The following is a 17,308-nucleotide window of genomic DNA, read 5'->3' as shown; positions in this document are numbered from 1 at the left end:
ATGAAGGCGGATGTAGATGCAACATGAGCACAATGAGACAACCGTTCAGGCCTTGTTTGAATTTTTGTGCATTAATTTGTCTTCTATTTGAAACAATACAATAATGTGCAATGTTATCTTCAAGTGTAATATCCTACAATAGATGGGTTTTTTTTTAAATATAAATATTTGATTATCTAAATTCTGACAATAACATTTAAGTTTTATTTTAAAACACTTTAATACACAATGCAAGAACTTTTTGTTTTAAGTCGATCTGTAAAATGCTGTGTTATCATCTTGACTTCCTTCTGTTCAAGCATCAAAACTTTGGAAGAAACTCTGCAGTAAAGAAATTATTATTAATGTCTTTACATTTGAACTTCTATGAAAAAGACGATTTGGAAAAACAAATGAGTTGTTTATTGCTGTTTTTCTCTACTTTCTCCATGTTCAGAACTCACAGCATATCGAGTTCACGGAGAGCCTTTTCCTGGCCAGCGTGGAGAGACACTCGACCAGATGGTTGGACCAGATCAAACCTCGTTGCCCCTGGATAGACTCACCCCCGATATTGAGTACAGGATCAGCATCTTAGCTGTGAATTCTGGCAGGGAGAGCTCGCCGGTGACGACCTCTCTCAATGCAGGCAAGTTCTGAAAAAAGTGGTGCTCCACTAACGGAGTGACCTTCTCTGTGTACAGAATTATTCCGGGTTCACTTCCTTTTCGTCACTTGAACATCCGATATTCTTTTGTTTGATCAATGGAAAATTCGTTCTCAGATTTTAATAGTATAATGGTTAGAGTGTCCGCTCCAAATCTGAGACGTCGGCGATTCAAACCTAGCTGATTCGTACCAGAAACTTGGAAAATGGTACGTCCTGCTTCCGTGCTTAGCATTCAGCATTTAATAAGGAATGATCATGGACAATCCCCACAGGTTAGCATCAATGGGGAGGAGAAAATTCCTCCTTAGGAAATGCCCCCCTGAATCTGGTGAGAAATGTGGTGGCATTGCTATGACTCCGCTGGTACCAAGAGTGTCCTGCTAAATGATGGCACTTTCCCCAAGCTCAGTATGTAGCTGTGTTTGTCTCTTGTAACAGTCCTGTGTTGTCCTTTGTGTGTTCATCTCTGTGTTCATGTTTATGAGATGTGCGTGTGTGGCACATCCTCGACGAGCTTCAGATAATGTAAAAAAAAGGAAGAATAACCCACTAAATGGATATATGAAATGGCTTGTGACACTGTCAACTTTAAAATAATAAATTAAATGTTCCCATTGAATGAACTCTAATCCAGGTTAAGGCCATCAGGCCTATCACAGCATACACTATGATTGCCAAACATATGGTTGTTTGTCTGTGCTCTGTCCTTTTGAATGTCAAACAGCACATACCATTTTAGGTCTTTGGCATGACTCAACCAGAGTTTGAACCGTTTGAACCACTGACTTCCTCGACTTGGAAGAGACATTCTAACGATTTCATCACTGAGTCTGGTGGAACAAAGTACTGTGTTGTTACTTTTACTTCTCTTAACAGACAAATAATGCAAAAAGGAAAACATTACAAGCCATTCACAGAAGTCAAAACAGAATGCATAACCTTGGAGATGATGAAGGATAATCAAAACAAAGACCAATTACTGCACCGTAGTCCCAAGAAGGAAGCCAGGCATAACAATACACACACTCTCTCTCTCTCTCTCTCTCTCTCTCTCTCACACACACACACACACACACACACACACACACACACACACACACACACACACACAAACACACACACACACACACACACACACACACACACACACACACACACACACACACACACACACACACACACACACACACACACACATTACAGGAAGGGATAGTACAGTATTGTCTTGGCCTTTAGAAACCATTATTTTTTTGTGTACACTTGAACATCTCCACGACTTACCACCGTTAATTATTTATTTCGGGAAACGCTTTACCATCTTTACTTTGAACACACAACTTTGAACTATTTATTTATATACACTTTACCCTCACTGCTACCAACATACTACCTTGGATTACTTCTTTTATTTACCTTTACCAATGTACAGCCTACATAACACCTTATATTGTTTATTTATTTTAAACACTTGCTAAAACACTATTTTAAACTACCACCACTACTACCCACATATTCATTTATTTGTTTATTTAAATCTAAAATCTATATGTCCCATTTTTAAGTTGCTTTTGAGGCTGTTGTCAATGAGGACTTGATCATAAATTATATCCTCTCAATAACAATCATCGCATTTTGGGGAAACAGAAGCTGAAAGATATTTCGGAAAGCTTGAAAATTTGTTTAGTCACTCATAAGTAAATAATGCACTATAAAATGAGATCACAATGCTCCTTTAATAACTTTATTATCCCTCGTTGTACTTAGTCCAAAATGGGGGCTTATGGATTTGGTCTCGATTTTCGTGTCTGTGTGTGCGTGCGTGTGCGTGTGTGTCCACAACCATATCTCGGACATGTATGGACCGATTTTATTTGTACTTGGCACAAAGACAATAAATGGTAGTATACATATGAATGTCATTTTTTTTATCGACATCAGATCCAATATGGACGACTGACAGCCATTTTCGTTGTAAAAAAAAAAAAAAAAACCCCAGTGTCGAACACATCCTCAACCATTTCTTGGACACGCATTCACTGATGATGTTCAAACATAGCACACAGATAATGAATGATGGCTTACATATGCACGTCATTTGTTTTTGAGAGCAAATCCAATATGGCCGACTGGTGGCCATTTTAGTTGTAAAAAAAACCCAGATGTTGAACACGTCCTCAACCATTTCTCAGACATGCATTTACTGACGTTGTTGAAACTTGGCACACTGATAATGAATGATGGCTAACATATGCACATCCTTTTTTGTTTTTTCGAGATCAGATCAAAGATAACTGACTGACAGCCATTTTAGTAGGACATAAATATGGGCTAGCCCTTTAACCCCAAACAGCAAAATTACTAAAGCAATGGGGGCTTTGACATTTTAAGTCTTTTTTACTTTTTTTTTTTTTTACTGTTATTGACTATGCTTCATCCTTTTAGTTTCTGCAGAAGAACCGATACCCACAAACGTCCGAATAAACTTTCACCATGACACGATGCAACTCGTCATTGTTTGGGAATCTTCGTCAGTCCCAGGTATGTGCGTGGCACCATCTGGATTATCATTTGGCATGATGCTAAAAGTTATGTCACCTCCTGTGATTGCTGTCGAATGTTAGAATGGTAATACATTTTCACAGTGCGCACATCATTTTTTTTTTCAGCATTATAATTTCCTGTCGTTGGCAAAACAAATGACCACTGAAAACATGTGCAGCCATATTTTACATGAAGACAAATGCAATCGGCTTTCAATAAGACTCAGCAAATCTTTGTAAGAATTTATCTAAATGGGATTTATTAACATTGTTTCATGTCGTCGTTGTGATGATTAGCTTTTCAAAATCTCCCGCTCATTACGGAGTTTGTACATGTTGAACAAGGGACCATATCCAGGGGGTGGATTCAGAATTTTAGGTTTGGGGGGGGGGGTGTGCAAAAATTCCCAATGTTTGGTGTTAACTTCCCTTGCACACAAGTCTGACAACAAAAAGAAAGTGAAATTAGAATGTTTTCTTTTAATGGGCTCAATGGATAATGTGAATTGATTTCAAGTTATTTCATTGTTATCATTTCAGAGTCTTTGCGATTCATGTACAGATTTTGATTTGTTTTGATTAAAAATAAATAATTAAACGTTCATAGGATGGGATAAGAACTCAAGATCTCTTGTACACTAAGAAATGGTTAAAATATGTTGGAACATGCAGTCTGCTCTTTCTTCAATGGATAGTTCACAATCAGGATGCATAAAAGGACCAAACCAACAAAAGATAATATTACCAACAACATTCCAACACACTGAGAAGGCTCTTCCAGTTCGTGGAGTTACGAAATCAAATTTGGAACAGTTTAATTATTTATTGTACCTTTTTTCTGCATGCACATCATGATCCTTTAATTCTTTCTTTTGGAAAAAAAAATAACTGTGAACACTGCTTTGAATTTTTGCACTTTTTGAAGAACTACATTATTTAATTGATATCTATCTTTTTCAACAACGTTTAGTAACTAACAGATCCTAATTTTTGTCACAGTGTATTAGTATACCTCAAAAACATAAACACCATTAAACACTTTAGGCATTTTCTTAAATGTAATCGTTGTAGATTTTACATTTAAAATTTTGGAAGCTCATCTGGATCAGGAGCAACAGTCACTCAACCCCCCGCAAATCCCTTTTGACTCAGATTTTTTTTTATGCCATGAACAAACTTTGGTGCATCACGAGTGATGAATGTTGTGGTCATTTTTCATCGAAATTGTGTGTAATTTCAGAAAAGAAAGCAAATACCTCTTTTTGAGGGAAACCCTCATATACCCCCTTAATGAGTGCAGATTTTGATGCAGTCAATACACCTTCATTAGGCATCAGATATGAAACTTTTGGCCAAGTTTCATCAAAATTATTTGTTTGGTTCAAGCGATAATGATTTTGAAGTGTTTCGACTCACTCACTCACTTACTCACTGACTGTCTCACCTACGGACACGACTCGATTGCATAAACTCACTGGACTAAAGCCCGGGTGTGGTTAAAAAAAACAATCGCTTTTGATGAGAGGAGAAGGGTTTAGGGAGGCTGCATGCTGGATGCACCACCCCCCCCCCCCTATGATCTGCCCCTGATATCACAACCATACCTTTTATTTGTACTTCTCTAATGGTTCCAAATGTGCTGATACACAACAAGTATTTTGAGTGTATGGCATCAGTACATAAGCATATATTATGATGTCATCTCTCTTGAAAGGAAATGTATATTCATATTCCAAAGAAAATAAGGTGCTTAAGACCGATGGCATCTAACAGGCCTAATTCCATTCTCAAACAATCTCCCCAATCCTCAAGATTTAGCACAACTGACCTATTCGAGCTTCCTTCCTGTATAGTTCAGTCTTGTTGACCTTACACATTCTGTCCTCCTGTTCGAGTGTTCCTTTGATTAAAAAAAAAAAACCCAGGGAGAGGTATTGCCTGAAGTGCAAGGTGACAAAGGGTTAAAGGTCTCATCAGCATGTCATTGTTGAAACTTTGGTCTTATCATCAATTTCGTATCACAGCATTGTTAAATTAAATGGGTTACTTAGCTAATGGTTAATATATTTGGGAGTATATCATACAGGCATGCAATGCAACTCATCATTATCAAAACCCTACCTTTACTTATATTAACTATACAAACATTTTGCTGTGGATGCTTGGCAAATTTTGCACTGTCACTGAGTGTTGGCAGCTCAGTGAGCCTATATGCCATTGACTGTGCATCCCAATTGTATCTGCGTTTCTGTTGTTGCCATGCCATGTGGTTCACCAATTGCTGAATTACAATGGTATTAACAAAAGTTGTGCTCTAATATCCCGTCAACTTAGTGTGCAACTCAAATCAACATTTCTTGAACAAAAACTTTTCAAACAATCATGACATTACAACAAAGTATTTCAACGAATAAAATTAGGACATTGTCTGCAAATGACATGAGCTTGTTGTCAGGTGGGGCCAGTTAGTTCAATCTAACCCCACCTAACCTACTCCAGCAGCCCTCATTAAGGCTCTCACTTGATGTTGGCAGGCAAAGTCAGCGAGAGATATTTTGTCCATCGTTGTTGACCCCATGGCATAGACATTCTAAATTCCACTCTGTACTTGCTGAATGGACCATTCAAACATTAAGTGTTGATGTGAACAATCCAGAAGGATGTACTACATTGATTGATCATGAGTTGTTGTGATACAAGATTGACATTTGCGGCTTGTGCAAAACTTGATTCACTGACCAGGGTGAGTTGAAAAAAAAATAGAACCACATTTTTCTGGAGTGGGAAGAACATCTTGGATTCAGGGTTTCAATGTTATCAGTTTTGCAATCTCTAATAACTTTGTGAAAATTATGGCCAACAGTGAGTGACCGTACAATAACTCTGCATCTGCAAATTTTTCCTGAACGTTTTGTGTTCAATTATTTGCGCTTATGCACCAACAATGACAAATAATGATGAAATAATTCAGAACTTTCATCACAATCTTGAACAATCTATTTCAACATTCCTCCACATGATAAAGTAATTGTAGCTGGTGATTTTTTTTGCCCATGTGAGGCAAGACTTTTAAAGTTGGCCTGGCGTGTTTGGTTGGCACACTTTGGGTTTGGTCAGTTTGAATGGTCTTCTTTTGCTCTCGAAATATTCTGAATATCAACTTACAATTTGTACCACTTTCTTATGAGTGCCGGTTGCAAATAGGGTTACTTAGCAGCATGTGCATTCCAAACAATGACACATGATCAATTATTTCATGATTCGAAAATGTGACTTGTGTGATGTGCATGTTGTGCATGTCATGAGGAGCACTAACTGCAAAACTGACCACTCTCTTTTACATTGCATTGTTTCTTGGACAATCTTTCAGCATCAAACAAAGCTCTACCTCACTTAATGTGCATAAAATAAAAAACTGAAGAATGCTCTTATCATTTCTGTCGAAATATTTTAAACTCTTTGATCAATTATCAGTCAATCAACATATCCAACAATGCATGACTGATATTTCTTCAAACTGGGCCATTTTGAAAAAGCTTGTTCTGGATGTGTCAAAACACAGTGTTGGGTGAGTAAAAGGCCAAATCAAGACTGCTTTGATGATAATGATTACGAAATTCAAAATTTATTAGAAACGAGTAATGCAACATGTCAAAGATCTCTTACTTATGCAACAAGAAGAACAACAAATGATTTGTGTGTGGCACAAAAAAAAATCTTCGTCACAACACTTGTTTTGCAAAAATTCTGTGTTAGCAAAACAAAGCGATTTAAAATCAAAAACTAGCTGATTCTAGCAATTCCTACGAATTTTTCTGAGCAATAAAATATTTTTGGTTCATTTCTTTTTAAATCGAGCTCTCCTCGCTGAAAATGCTCATGTTTTAGCGTACAAGTCTCAAATTTTGAATCGCTGGCATGAGCATTTGTCCAATCTTTTCAAAGCTAATGATAATTTGTCTATTAGTGCTTTGGACTCAATCTCTCAACATCCTGTTCTGGAAAATCTAGCCACTGCACCATTCATCTCTGAAATTAATGAACAATCCATAAAATGAAAAACTGCAACAACAACAACAACAACAACAAAAACAGCAAAAGATTATATTCCAATTGAATTTTGGAAAATTTCCCACTTCCACACTGGCTTTCTGTTTTGTCTTTTCTCTGCTTTTTGGGCTCGTGTTTTTAGGATTTTCAAAAGAGGTGACCAGTCAAATACAAGCAACTATCATGGAATTAGTCTTCTATCAGCTGCTGCAAAAAAAATTGCCAAAATTATAGCCATCTCGTTCCTTTCAACAAAAGACTCTTATGTGAGTCACAGAGTGGTTTTCACAAAAATCGTTCGACTGTTGATGCAAATTTGTCTCTGCGTCAAATTCAGGAGACATGTCGAGAGCAAAATCTTCCTCTCTTTGCTGCTTTTGTTGATTTTACCAATGCTTTTGATCATCTAAATAAATCTTTATTGTAGCAGATTTTGTGTCGATTTGGTTATCTGGGCAAGCTCATTTCGCTGACTTGGTATCTGCATGATAATGTGAATGGTCATATCAAAATTAGCAATGCCAACCTTGTTCACATTGTCCCTTACTATTTTTTTGAACACTTCCTTCTGAAGAATGTTCCGAGTAGTATTTGTATTCATGTGCAAATTGATGGTGATCTTTTCAATCTGCATCGCCTTTCAGCTGACTCAATAATAATTTTCAAGCAATTTGTGAACGAATTCCTGTATGCTGATGCATTTGTAAGCAATTCAAGATCTAATTTACAGCAAACTCTCAATATATATTCAACAACTATGACCAATTTTAGCTTAACGATCAATTTAACTCAAACAGAAATTTTACATCAACCAATCTTTCCTCAAAATTTTGAAAACCCTCTCTCCTTTGCCATCGATGGTGCTGCATTAAATTTAGGAGACAACCATGTCTATCATGGCAGCAATATTTCAAATTCCTTCAGTAATGATCATGAAATTAGTCATCATATCTCGGCTGCAAGCTTCAGAAAACTGCAGTCATGTGTGGTACTCCGTAGCTTTAATTTGCAAACGAAATTTACTTTGTATCGTGCCGTGGATTCCTCTACTCTTACCTATGGACTTCAAACGTTTCCCCTGTGGCTTAATTAAATGGCTTAATGCACCGCAGCAACGTCACTTGCATCAATTTCTGAAAATCAATTGGTCTGACGTCGTATCTTACCATTGAGAACATTTCAAACATTTAACGATGTTCACGCAACTGGCCAGAACAAAGTTGTCTTGCGTTGGCCACGCCCATCATATGGACTGCAACCAATTGCCAAAATCAATTTTCTATTTTGAAATTGACACTGCCCATCATAATCATGGTGGTCAATATCTACACTCCAAATACCATCTCAAAATAATTTCGAAAAAAATGTGAAGTTAGCATTACCACTTGGGAACAATCTTGTGGCTGTCGTAACGATTGGAAAGACGTGTGAAAATGGCATTTCAGAAATGAACGGCAAGCAAAATTATATTCTCAATCAACACAGTATTGATAAAAAAAATCACCCTTATAATCCCAGCCTAATCAATAATTTATGTATATCCTTATTTTTGCTTTCCCGGTGTATGCCCCGGTTAGAATAGGTATACCATATCCCTGTGTGTCGTAAGAGGCGACCAGGGTTGGCGTCAGGAAGGGCATCCGGCCTTAAAACATTGCCTCAAGAAAAAGCCTAACCCCTGCCGAGCAGGGAAAAATGGCTGTAAAAACGGTCATCCTTATTTTTGCTTTGCTGATGGCTAATAAATGTTTACTTAAATCAATAAAAATCAATGGCTGTTCAAAAAAAATATATAGATTTGGACTTTTGAATTCTAGCCAATATTTCTGAACTTGGCTTATGCTTTCAACAGGAGTGACCAGTTATAAATTGCGTGCTGAACCATCTCCTGGACAACATGGAGAGTCAGTGGATATCATGGTCAGACCTGAGGAAAACTCTTACACTCTGGAAGGACTCACAGCTGGTGTGGAGTACATCATTAGCATATCGGCTGTCAAGAATGGCAACGAGGGACCAGCTGTAACTAAAACTGTATACATGGGTGTGTACTGGCCTTCCCTTCATATAAATGGTTAAAACCTCCTGAAGGCTTTCGATTATACATATTGTGTCAAAACATGCAACTTTGTGACATCACTACACCCTTTCATAAGTCTCACTCATTGTTTTTTCTTCCTTTGTCATTTAAAACATTGTTTGCTTCACATGTTTGATTCATCAGGAATATTTTGTTGAACTCATCTGAGATCCTTAGCTTCATAGGCATGGCTGTAATAATGTTTTTGAGGAAGAAACTGGCTAAGGTAATTGATTTAAGAAATGCTTTTCACATGAGAAAGGGGTTCTTTGAAGATTAACAAAATAAACAGTTAATTTGAATACTCTATTTATGGTGAGGAAAAGCGAAAAACAGATATTAAAATACTTTTGTGGATAAATGAACTTTCAGTGTGGTAACAAACTTCAGCAGTCAAATAGAAACGCGTGACAATGCAAAACAGATTAGAGTATAAGGTGAGAACAAGATGTCCCTGGCAGAAACAGTCGGTCAAGATGGAAGGGTTTCCCCACCTTACACTTCTTAATAATATACTACGCAATACTTTTTTATACATGCAGTTTTCATGGTTTTGATCAAGTTCTCGTCATATATCGTGACCATAATGCATTCGCATTTTGAGCTTTTTTGTATGTATGCTCCAAACATTGAATTTTAAAGCTTTGCTGCTTGTTGGCTTGTTGTTTAAATGCTTGCTTGTCATCATATGTGAAATCTTTCATGAAGCTTTGTTGGCTTTTACACTAATCACTCCCCCCTGTCTGACTTTCTGCTGCTGCACTGACCAGCTGTCCCAGCACCCTCTGACCTCGCCGTTACCAACGTCAGCAGCGACTCGGTGGTTCTTCGCTGGAGTCCACTCACCCTAGACACCATCACGGGATACCGTGTGACTATTCATTTGACGGGCGAGAGCCAACCTCTATTTGAGACGATGGTTGTTCATAATATAGGCCTGTTCTCTGTCCATGGCCTCAAACCTGGGATCGAATATGATTTCTCTGTGACGACCTTGGTGGACGGTGGTGAGAGTGTGCCAATCAGGCTCACTCAGAGCACAGGTGAATGATGGTTTATGCTGAATATATTGCCGATCATTGATAATTGTCGACATCATTGATTTACCATCACAGTTTGAGTAAAGTATTGTTCATCATATTTACTTTTAAATACATCAGTGAGGTTCATGAAGGTGCTCGGTGTAATCATTTACAAAGTGGTTGAGAATGTTTGCCCAGAGAGTAAGAGGTCATTTATATATAAAAGGAACAAAATTGGATCCAAGGGGAACAAATGAAACGTTTCCATCAAGTGTTGCACATTATTTGCATTTGTGAAGGAGATAAGCCAGCAAAGAGGAGAGACAATTATCGTTAATATAATTTGATCAGTGGAGTGTGTGATGCCAGTGTCAAAGGCTTCAGATATATCCCGTTATACAGCCCTGACTTCATGTTCATAACCTCCATCCATTGGTGGGAGAGCAGCAGCATATCCAGAGTTGAGATACCAAGATGAAATTAAAACTGGCAGTCAGTGTTAAGATTTTTGGTGAAGATGCAGGACCTGACATCAGTTGTGATAGATTCCTTAAGTTTACTCACCTTGGGAAGTAGGCCGAATGGTCTATACCTGAATAGATTGGTATTTGCAGTATTTGTGAAACTGGTGATGTTGCCTACCTTCCAGGAAAATGGGATGCACCCCACGGTGAAATCCCACTAAAATGGACAAATAGAGGGGAAATTAGTTATCTGAAATAGGATTTGAGAATACTGGCACTAATGCCCTCTTGGTCATTTGCAATGTCAAGGCCAGCCAGGGACTTCTTGGCCTTCTCAGGAGTAATGCTACAAATTCATGGAAAAGGAGAAGCAAGGTGGTGAAGTGTGGGATGGATAGTGTACCTTTGCCTTGGAGAAAGCTGCATAATATGGATATGATCTGCCTTGTCATGAGCAGTAGCTGCTGTGATGCCATCTGGATTGTAGGAGGGATTTGGAGAGGAGCACATACCAGAATCAGACTGGACTTTATACTGCCAGGTCTTGGAAGAGTAAGGTGACTGGTAATCTTGCTTGTTTTGAGGATGAACAATCACTTGTCATGGGCCTTGTAGAGTGACCCAGAGTTATTCTTCGTTAGGTTTGCTTTGCAGGCTGAAAAGATGAGTTTCTTTCAAGGCCACTGCCTCACCCCAAGCCTCTACATGCCATGGCAATGTAAGACGAGAGGATAGCTGCATGCATGAAGGGATGAACCTGTGCATGAGATGAAATACACCTTCATGAAAAATGCTCCCAGGAGTAATCAGTCTTAATTGAGATGCAGTGTTCGACCAGTCCTTGAGTAAGAGTACCAGTTGATCTTGATGAACTGCCAGATCCTGTGATGGTTTAGCAGTTCTCTGTGTATAGCCAATGAGTCTGAGACTTTCTCTGTTCTGGGAAGCTGAATATATCAGAGAATGAGCAGGTAAGATTGATAGGAACGTTTGTCATGATTAATTCCAGAAGGGAAGATGAACATTGCGGAGATATGAGTTGTGAAGTTAACCATTTTGGGCTTGTCCATTCCAGTAGACATTATTATTAATCCTGCAGCTCATTACTGTAGAAACAATGCCCGTCCAATTGAAGTTTCGGGAGTTGAAGTCACCACAGGTGAAGAAGAAACAATTTGAGTGGTATGGATCTTGATGTTCCATCCAAGCATAAAGTGAGGTACGATGGAGTTGTCCACTTCTTTTGTTATCACCCTTCAACCAAGAACACTTGCAGATGATATACAGATGAAAAGGATACTCAGTGCTGTGAGAGGAATTAAGTTACTTTAATTCACTTTTCAGTTTTCACAACAGAACATTTGAAATGCCACCAAATGATAATTGCAGTTTCCAAAGTTTTCAAGCTAAAAACGATTTGGAGGTTTTTCTTGGTTTTGGTCCTTGTGTCTTCAAAATTATCATCCTCTAAGATTTGTTGATATATATATATATATATATATATATATATATATATATATATATATATATATATATATATATATATATATACTTCTTCTTTCGGCTGCTCCCGTTAGGGGTCGCCACAGCGGATCATCCGTATGATCCGCATAGTGATTTGGCACATGTTTTATGCCGGATGCCCTTCCTGACGCAACCCTGGTCGCCTCTTACGACAGAGGGATATGGTACACTTATTTTAACCGGGGTATACACCAGCCCAGTACACTGGTACTCATTTCGCCGACCTCGGAAGGATGACAGGCTGAGTCAACCCCCTGGTGTATTAATTCAGTGGCTCAACGGGAATTGAACTCAGGACCTTTTGGATCCCAAGCCGCTGCCCTAACCACTGCGCCAACACCAGGCTCATATATATATATATATATATATATATATATATATATATATATATATATATATATATATATATATATATATATATATATATATATATATATATATATATATATATATATATATATATATATATATATATATATATATGTATATATATATATATATATATATATATATGTATATATATATATATATATATATATATATATATATATATATATATATATATATATATATATATATATATATATATATTGTGTCCAGGGGGTTTCACCCCTACCTGGACGGATGGCCAAACTTCCCCCTTAGAGGCCTACAGCCAAGATTCTTGGAGATTAATGCACATGCGTGGGAAAACAGTTAAACACTGCACCAGGATGGCACAAATACATGGACACAAGCAAATTAAATAAAACAAATAATAATTTATTATTTATTTAATTTACCCCCTCACCCCTCCCTCTCAAAGCAACCATCACAATCTTCTCCCTCCAAGCTTCCCTCTCACCTTTCTCAAAAACTCCCCCCACACCTTTCTCCCTCAACTCTCCCCACTCACCCTTCTCCCACCATTCACCCCCTCACTCACCCTTCTCAAAGTTGCCCCCCCTCTCATCTACAAAGCTGCCTCCTTCCCCTGCCCTCTCACCTCCATCTCATCACTCCACCTCCTCAAATCCTCAACTGCCTTCTGCCCCCTCTCTTTTCCTCCACACTGTACCTCAACCCAGCACCACAGAGCCTTTTCTCCTCCTCATATTCCTTCTCCCCTCACTCTTCTGCAATCCCCCACACTCTTTCAACAACTCTCCTTACCTCCCTTTGTCCTACCCTCCCCCACCCCTCCCATCCCCTGCACCCAAAGCCTCCTCCCATCTCTCTTCATTAACATTGTGGACCTCAAATATTTGGGGCCTTCGCTCAAACCTTACAGATCTTTCCATACAGGTTGCCACTGACAAACCAGACATAATCTGCCGAACAGAAACTTTCCTCCCTCAAGACATCTCTGACTCCCAAGTATCTCTCCCTGGTTACTCCCTCCTCCGGTATGACAGACCTGAGCCTCGTCCTGGTGGAGGAGTTGCTCACTTCATCAAAGACTCCATTCCTCACTCTCCTTTGAGGAATAGTTTCTGTTCCCAGTGTTTGTCATGCCGAGAGCAAAAGTGAGATCCTCCGTGTCCTCTGATGAACGTGACCTCTTGTCTCTCGTCTCCTCTTACGTCCTCTTGACACTAGTCATTCCTTCCTCGACTACTCGCCTCCTTTCCGTTATTACTCCGCAACCACCCCTTCGCTGGGGCATGGCTTGCCTGCCCAAGCCCGGGAAGGTGGGGCTTCTACCCTCTTTATAGTTATTTTAGGGACGTGTTCCCCACCTTTATTGCCATTCTTGGAATTCAAAAACATAGGGAAAAGTGACACGGGGGCAATTACTTCCTGGGGGAATTATCCCAAATCCATATTTAATTAACACGGTACCACCATTCATGTGATGAGGTGACATGGAGCACTGAAGCTCACAGTCTCCAGACTTAATCACATTGAGATGTCTCCTTCACGTCCACGGATCAAACAACTTTGCATTAGTAATCTCTCAGCAAGACCAATTAATCACTCACCAATTGTGTAGAACAGTGTAACTGACAGTCGTGGGGCCTTTATGTCTGCCTTATTCCAGAGAATTTTGTGCAACATGATAAATATGGTGGTGAAATAAGAGTGAAGTTTATTAACCCTCCCTCAATAGGTTATGGAAAGGCTTATTGCTCTTGTAGGGTTTGTTTCTACAATTAGCATCCCCAATTTAAAATGGTACCACAGAGTTCCTTCGACCCCTAGGAGTACTGAACCACCATTTAGAAAAATTAATTATTTTATCCTCTTGCATTCCCAATTTCCGAAGTGTATCTCGGAGCAAGCTGGGGCTATCGGAATGAAATTTGCATCACTAATGTGAATAGAAAGTATCCAGGATGACAAAATTTAGTTTTTTCACTTTCCTAATTTTAACGTCATGTCCTATTAAATTAGACATTTTAACATTTTTCACCATAAGTTGAATAAAGTTTGTCTGATCAGAATGAAATTGGCCTCTCCAGATAGCCTGGAGAAACGTGAATTTACAATGAATTCACATCATACCCCTCGGGATTAAAGATCAAGATCTTGCACCCCGAGGAGTATTGAAACACCATTCAGATTTTTCTGCCTTTTTCTGCCAAATATGCCAATGCCAATTTCTGCCAATTTTCTTTCTGTATCTCGGATTCGGCTGTGACTTTTGGAATGAAATTTTGCATCAATAATGGAAATAAAAATATGTGGGGTTGACATTTTTGTCATTTTGTTGGCATTGACCTAATTTTAAGGTCAAGACCCAATGATAGGCATTTTATCATTTTTAACCCAAACTCGACTTCGGTTTGTCTGATCAGAAGGAAATTGCCCTCCCTATATACCCGAGAGCAAGGTGCATTTGTAATTAATTTACATCATACCCCACTGGGTTAAAGGTAAAGGTCAAAGAAATGAAAATGATTCAATAAAGCACTCCGATGACGGAAACTTGCTGTGCCATCTCAAAACAATATACGTTTAACAGCTTCATCATTAAACTTTAGAATAGTACAAACAAGATGTTGTTGTATTGATGTTGCTTTGTAGAGCACTTTGTTCAGCATAAAATGGTTGTTAAGCCGGCTGTCTCGTCTACAAGCACGTGGCTGTAAATAGTCTTATTGTGTCTCTAAAACAACAGTGGGTTATTGTTCCAGTGTCATTACCAAGTAAGTTCTGCTTACAATATTTATTATGATCGATGTACAAAGTTTTCACAATATTATGTGTTAAAAATGGTGAAGTATTTTGCCATTTTAAAGTAACAGTCTAATACAATATAATAACAAGAAAATAAAATTTGTTTCTGCTGTGTTATGGATTGTTGGCTTGTGTTTCTACTCAGCTCTGAGTCCACCAAGAGAAGTCCACATTGTTACGAATCCAAACACTGGAGTTCCAACCCTGACGTGGCAAAGACCTAACATCCGAGGTAGGACTAAGTTCATCATGGAAGTTCCGTCTCTATGCAGGCTGTCACATCACAATTCTATCTCTACACATGCTGTGTCTTGATGATCAAGTCAGATGTCAATGCAACATGAGCATAATGGGACAAACGTTCAGCCTTTGTTTGGATTGCCTTGCATTAAGTTGTCGTATTTGAAACAATACAATAATGTGCAATGTTATCCATCTCCAAGCGTAATATACTATAACAGACGGGTTTTTCAATAAAAGTATCTGATTATCTAAGTGCTGGGAATGACATTTGGGTTTTATTTTTAAAAACACTTTAATACATGATGCGAGACCATTTTTTCTTAGTTGGAAATGTCCTGTAAAATGCTGGGTTATAGAAATGTTCTGCAATTAACAGCAGTAAAGAAACCAGAAAAAGCAATCAGAGATTGTAGACCCTTGCCAGGACTTGTTTAATGTTGCATCTGTGTGGTTTATATGGGGTTGTGTTTGTATGATGTCGAGATGATGCATTGACAGTGTTAGGTTATGTTCATGCAGCAGACACAGACCTTTTCGGTTTTATTGTATAGATTCACATTGCAATGGTATGTACTTTGTAGACATTGTCACATTCCACACTTTTCGACATATACAGTAAGCACTATCTAATAGTACGCACGTTATAGATGTACTTACATTCTAATTGTACATACTTTATACACGTTCTCACATTCTAATTGTGCATACTTTATACACGTTCTCACATTCACATTATACATACTTTTATACACGTTCTCGCATTCACATTGTACATACTTTATACATGATCTCACATTCACATTTTACATACTTTATACACGTTCTCACATTCTAATTGTACATAATTTATACACGTTATCATATTCTAATTGGACATACTTTATGCATGTTATCACATTCTAATTGGACATACTTTATACACGTTATCACATTATAATTGTACATACTTTAAACACGCTCTCACATTCTAATTGTACATACTTTATACACGTTATCACATTCTAATTGTACATACTTTATACATGTTCTCACATTCTAATTGTACATACTTTATACACGTTATCATATTCTAATTGGACATACTTTATACAAGTTCTCACATTCTAATTGTACATACTTTATACATGTTATCACATTCACATTGTACATACTTTATACATGTTCTCACATTCTAATTGGACATACTTTATACACATTATCATATTCTAATTGTACATACTTTAAACACATTCTCACATTCTAATTGTACATACTTTATACACGTTATCACATTCTAATTGTACATACTTTATACATGTTCTCACATTCTAATTGTACATACTTTATACACGTTATCATATTCTAATTGTACATACTTTATACAAGTTCTCACATTCTTATTGTACATACTTTATCCACGTTATCACATTCACATTGTACATACTTTACACACGTTATCACATTCTAATTGTACATACTTTTTACATGTTATCACATTCTAATTGTACATACTTTATACACGTTATCACATTCTAATTTTACATACTTTATACACGCTATCACCTAATTGTACATACTTTATACATGTTCTCACATTC

At 37.8% G+C, this 17,308-nt stretch overlaps 1 protein-coding gene across 5 annotated transcripts in view; it reads left to right on the top strand.

The window, feature by feature from the left end:
- Positions 1-17,308, top strand: part of LOC147031599 (uncharacterized) — a 595,949-nt gene that overhangs the window by 354,498 nt on the left and 224,143 nt on the right. For all 5 annotated transcript variants that reach the window (XM_085865857.1, XM_085865848.1, XM_085865859.1 and 2 more), the window contains 5 exons: positions 437-628; positions 3,092-3,187; positions 9,092-9,283; positions 10,090-10,362; positions 15,634-15,720. In XM_085865857.1, the coding sequence (XP_085721983.1) occupies positions 437-628; positions 3,092-3,187; positions 9,092-9,283; positions 10,090-10,362; positions 15,634-15,720 (840 nt within the window). The remainder of the gene's footprint in view (positions 1-436; positions 629-3,091; positions 3,188-9,091; positions 9,284-10,089; positions 10,363-15,633; positions 15,721-17,308) is intronic.

The sequence above is a fragment of the Eptatretus burgeri genome, chromosome 2 (assembly GCF_056783735.1).
Source record: "Eptatretus burgeri isolate ZD-2024b chromosome 2, Ebu_testis_v1, whole genome shotgun sequence".
Taxonomy (NCBI): domain Eukaryota; kingdom Metazoa; phylum Chordata; class Myxini; order Myxiniformes; family Myxinidae; genus Eptatretus; species Eptatretus burgeri.
The sequence above is the reverse complement of the archived record's forward strand: the minus strand, read 5'-3'. Positions and strand labels throughout refer to the sequence as shown.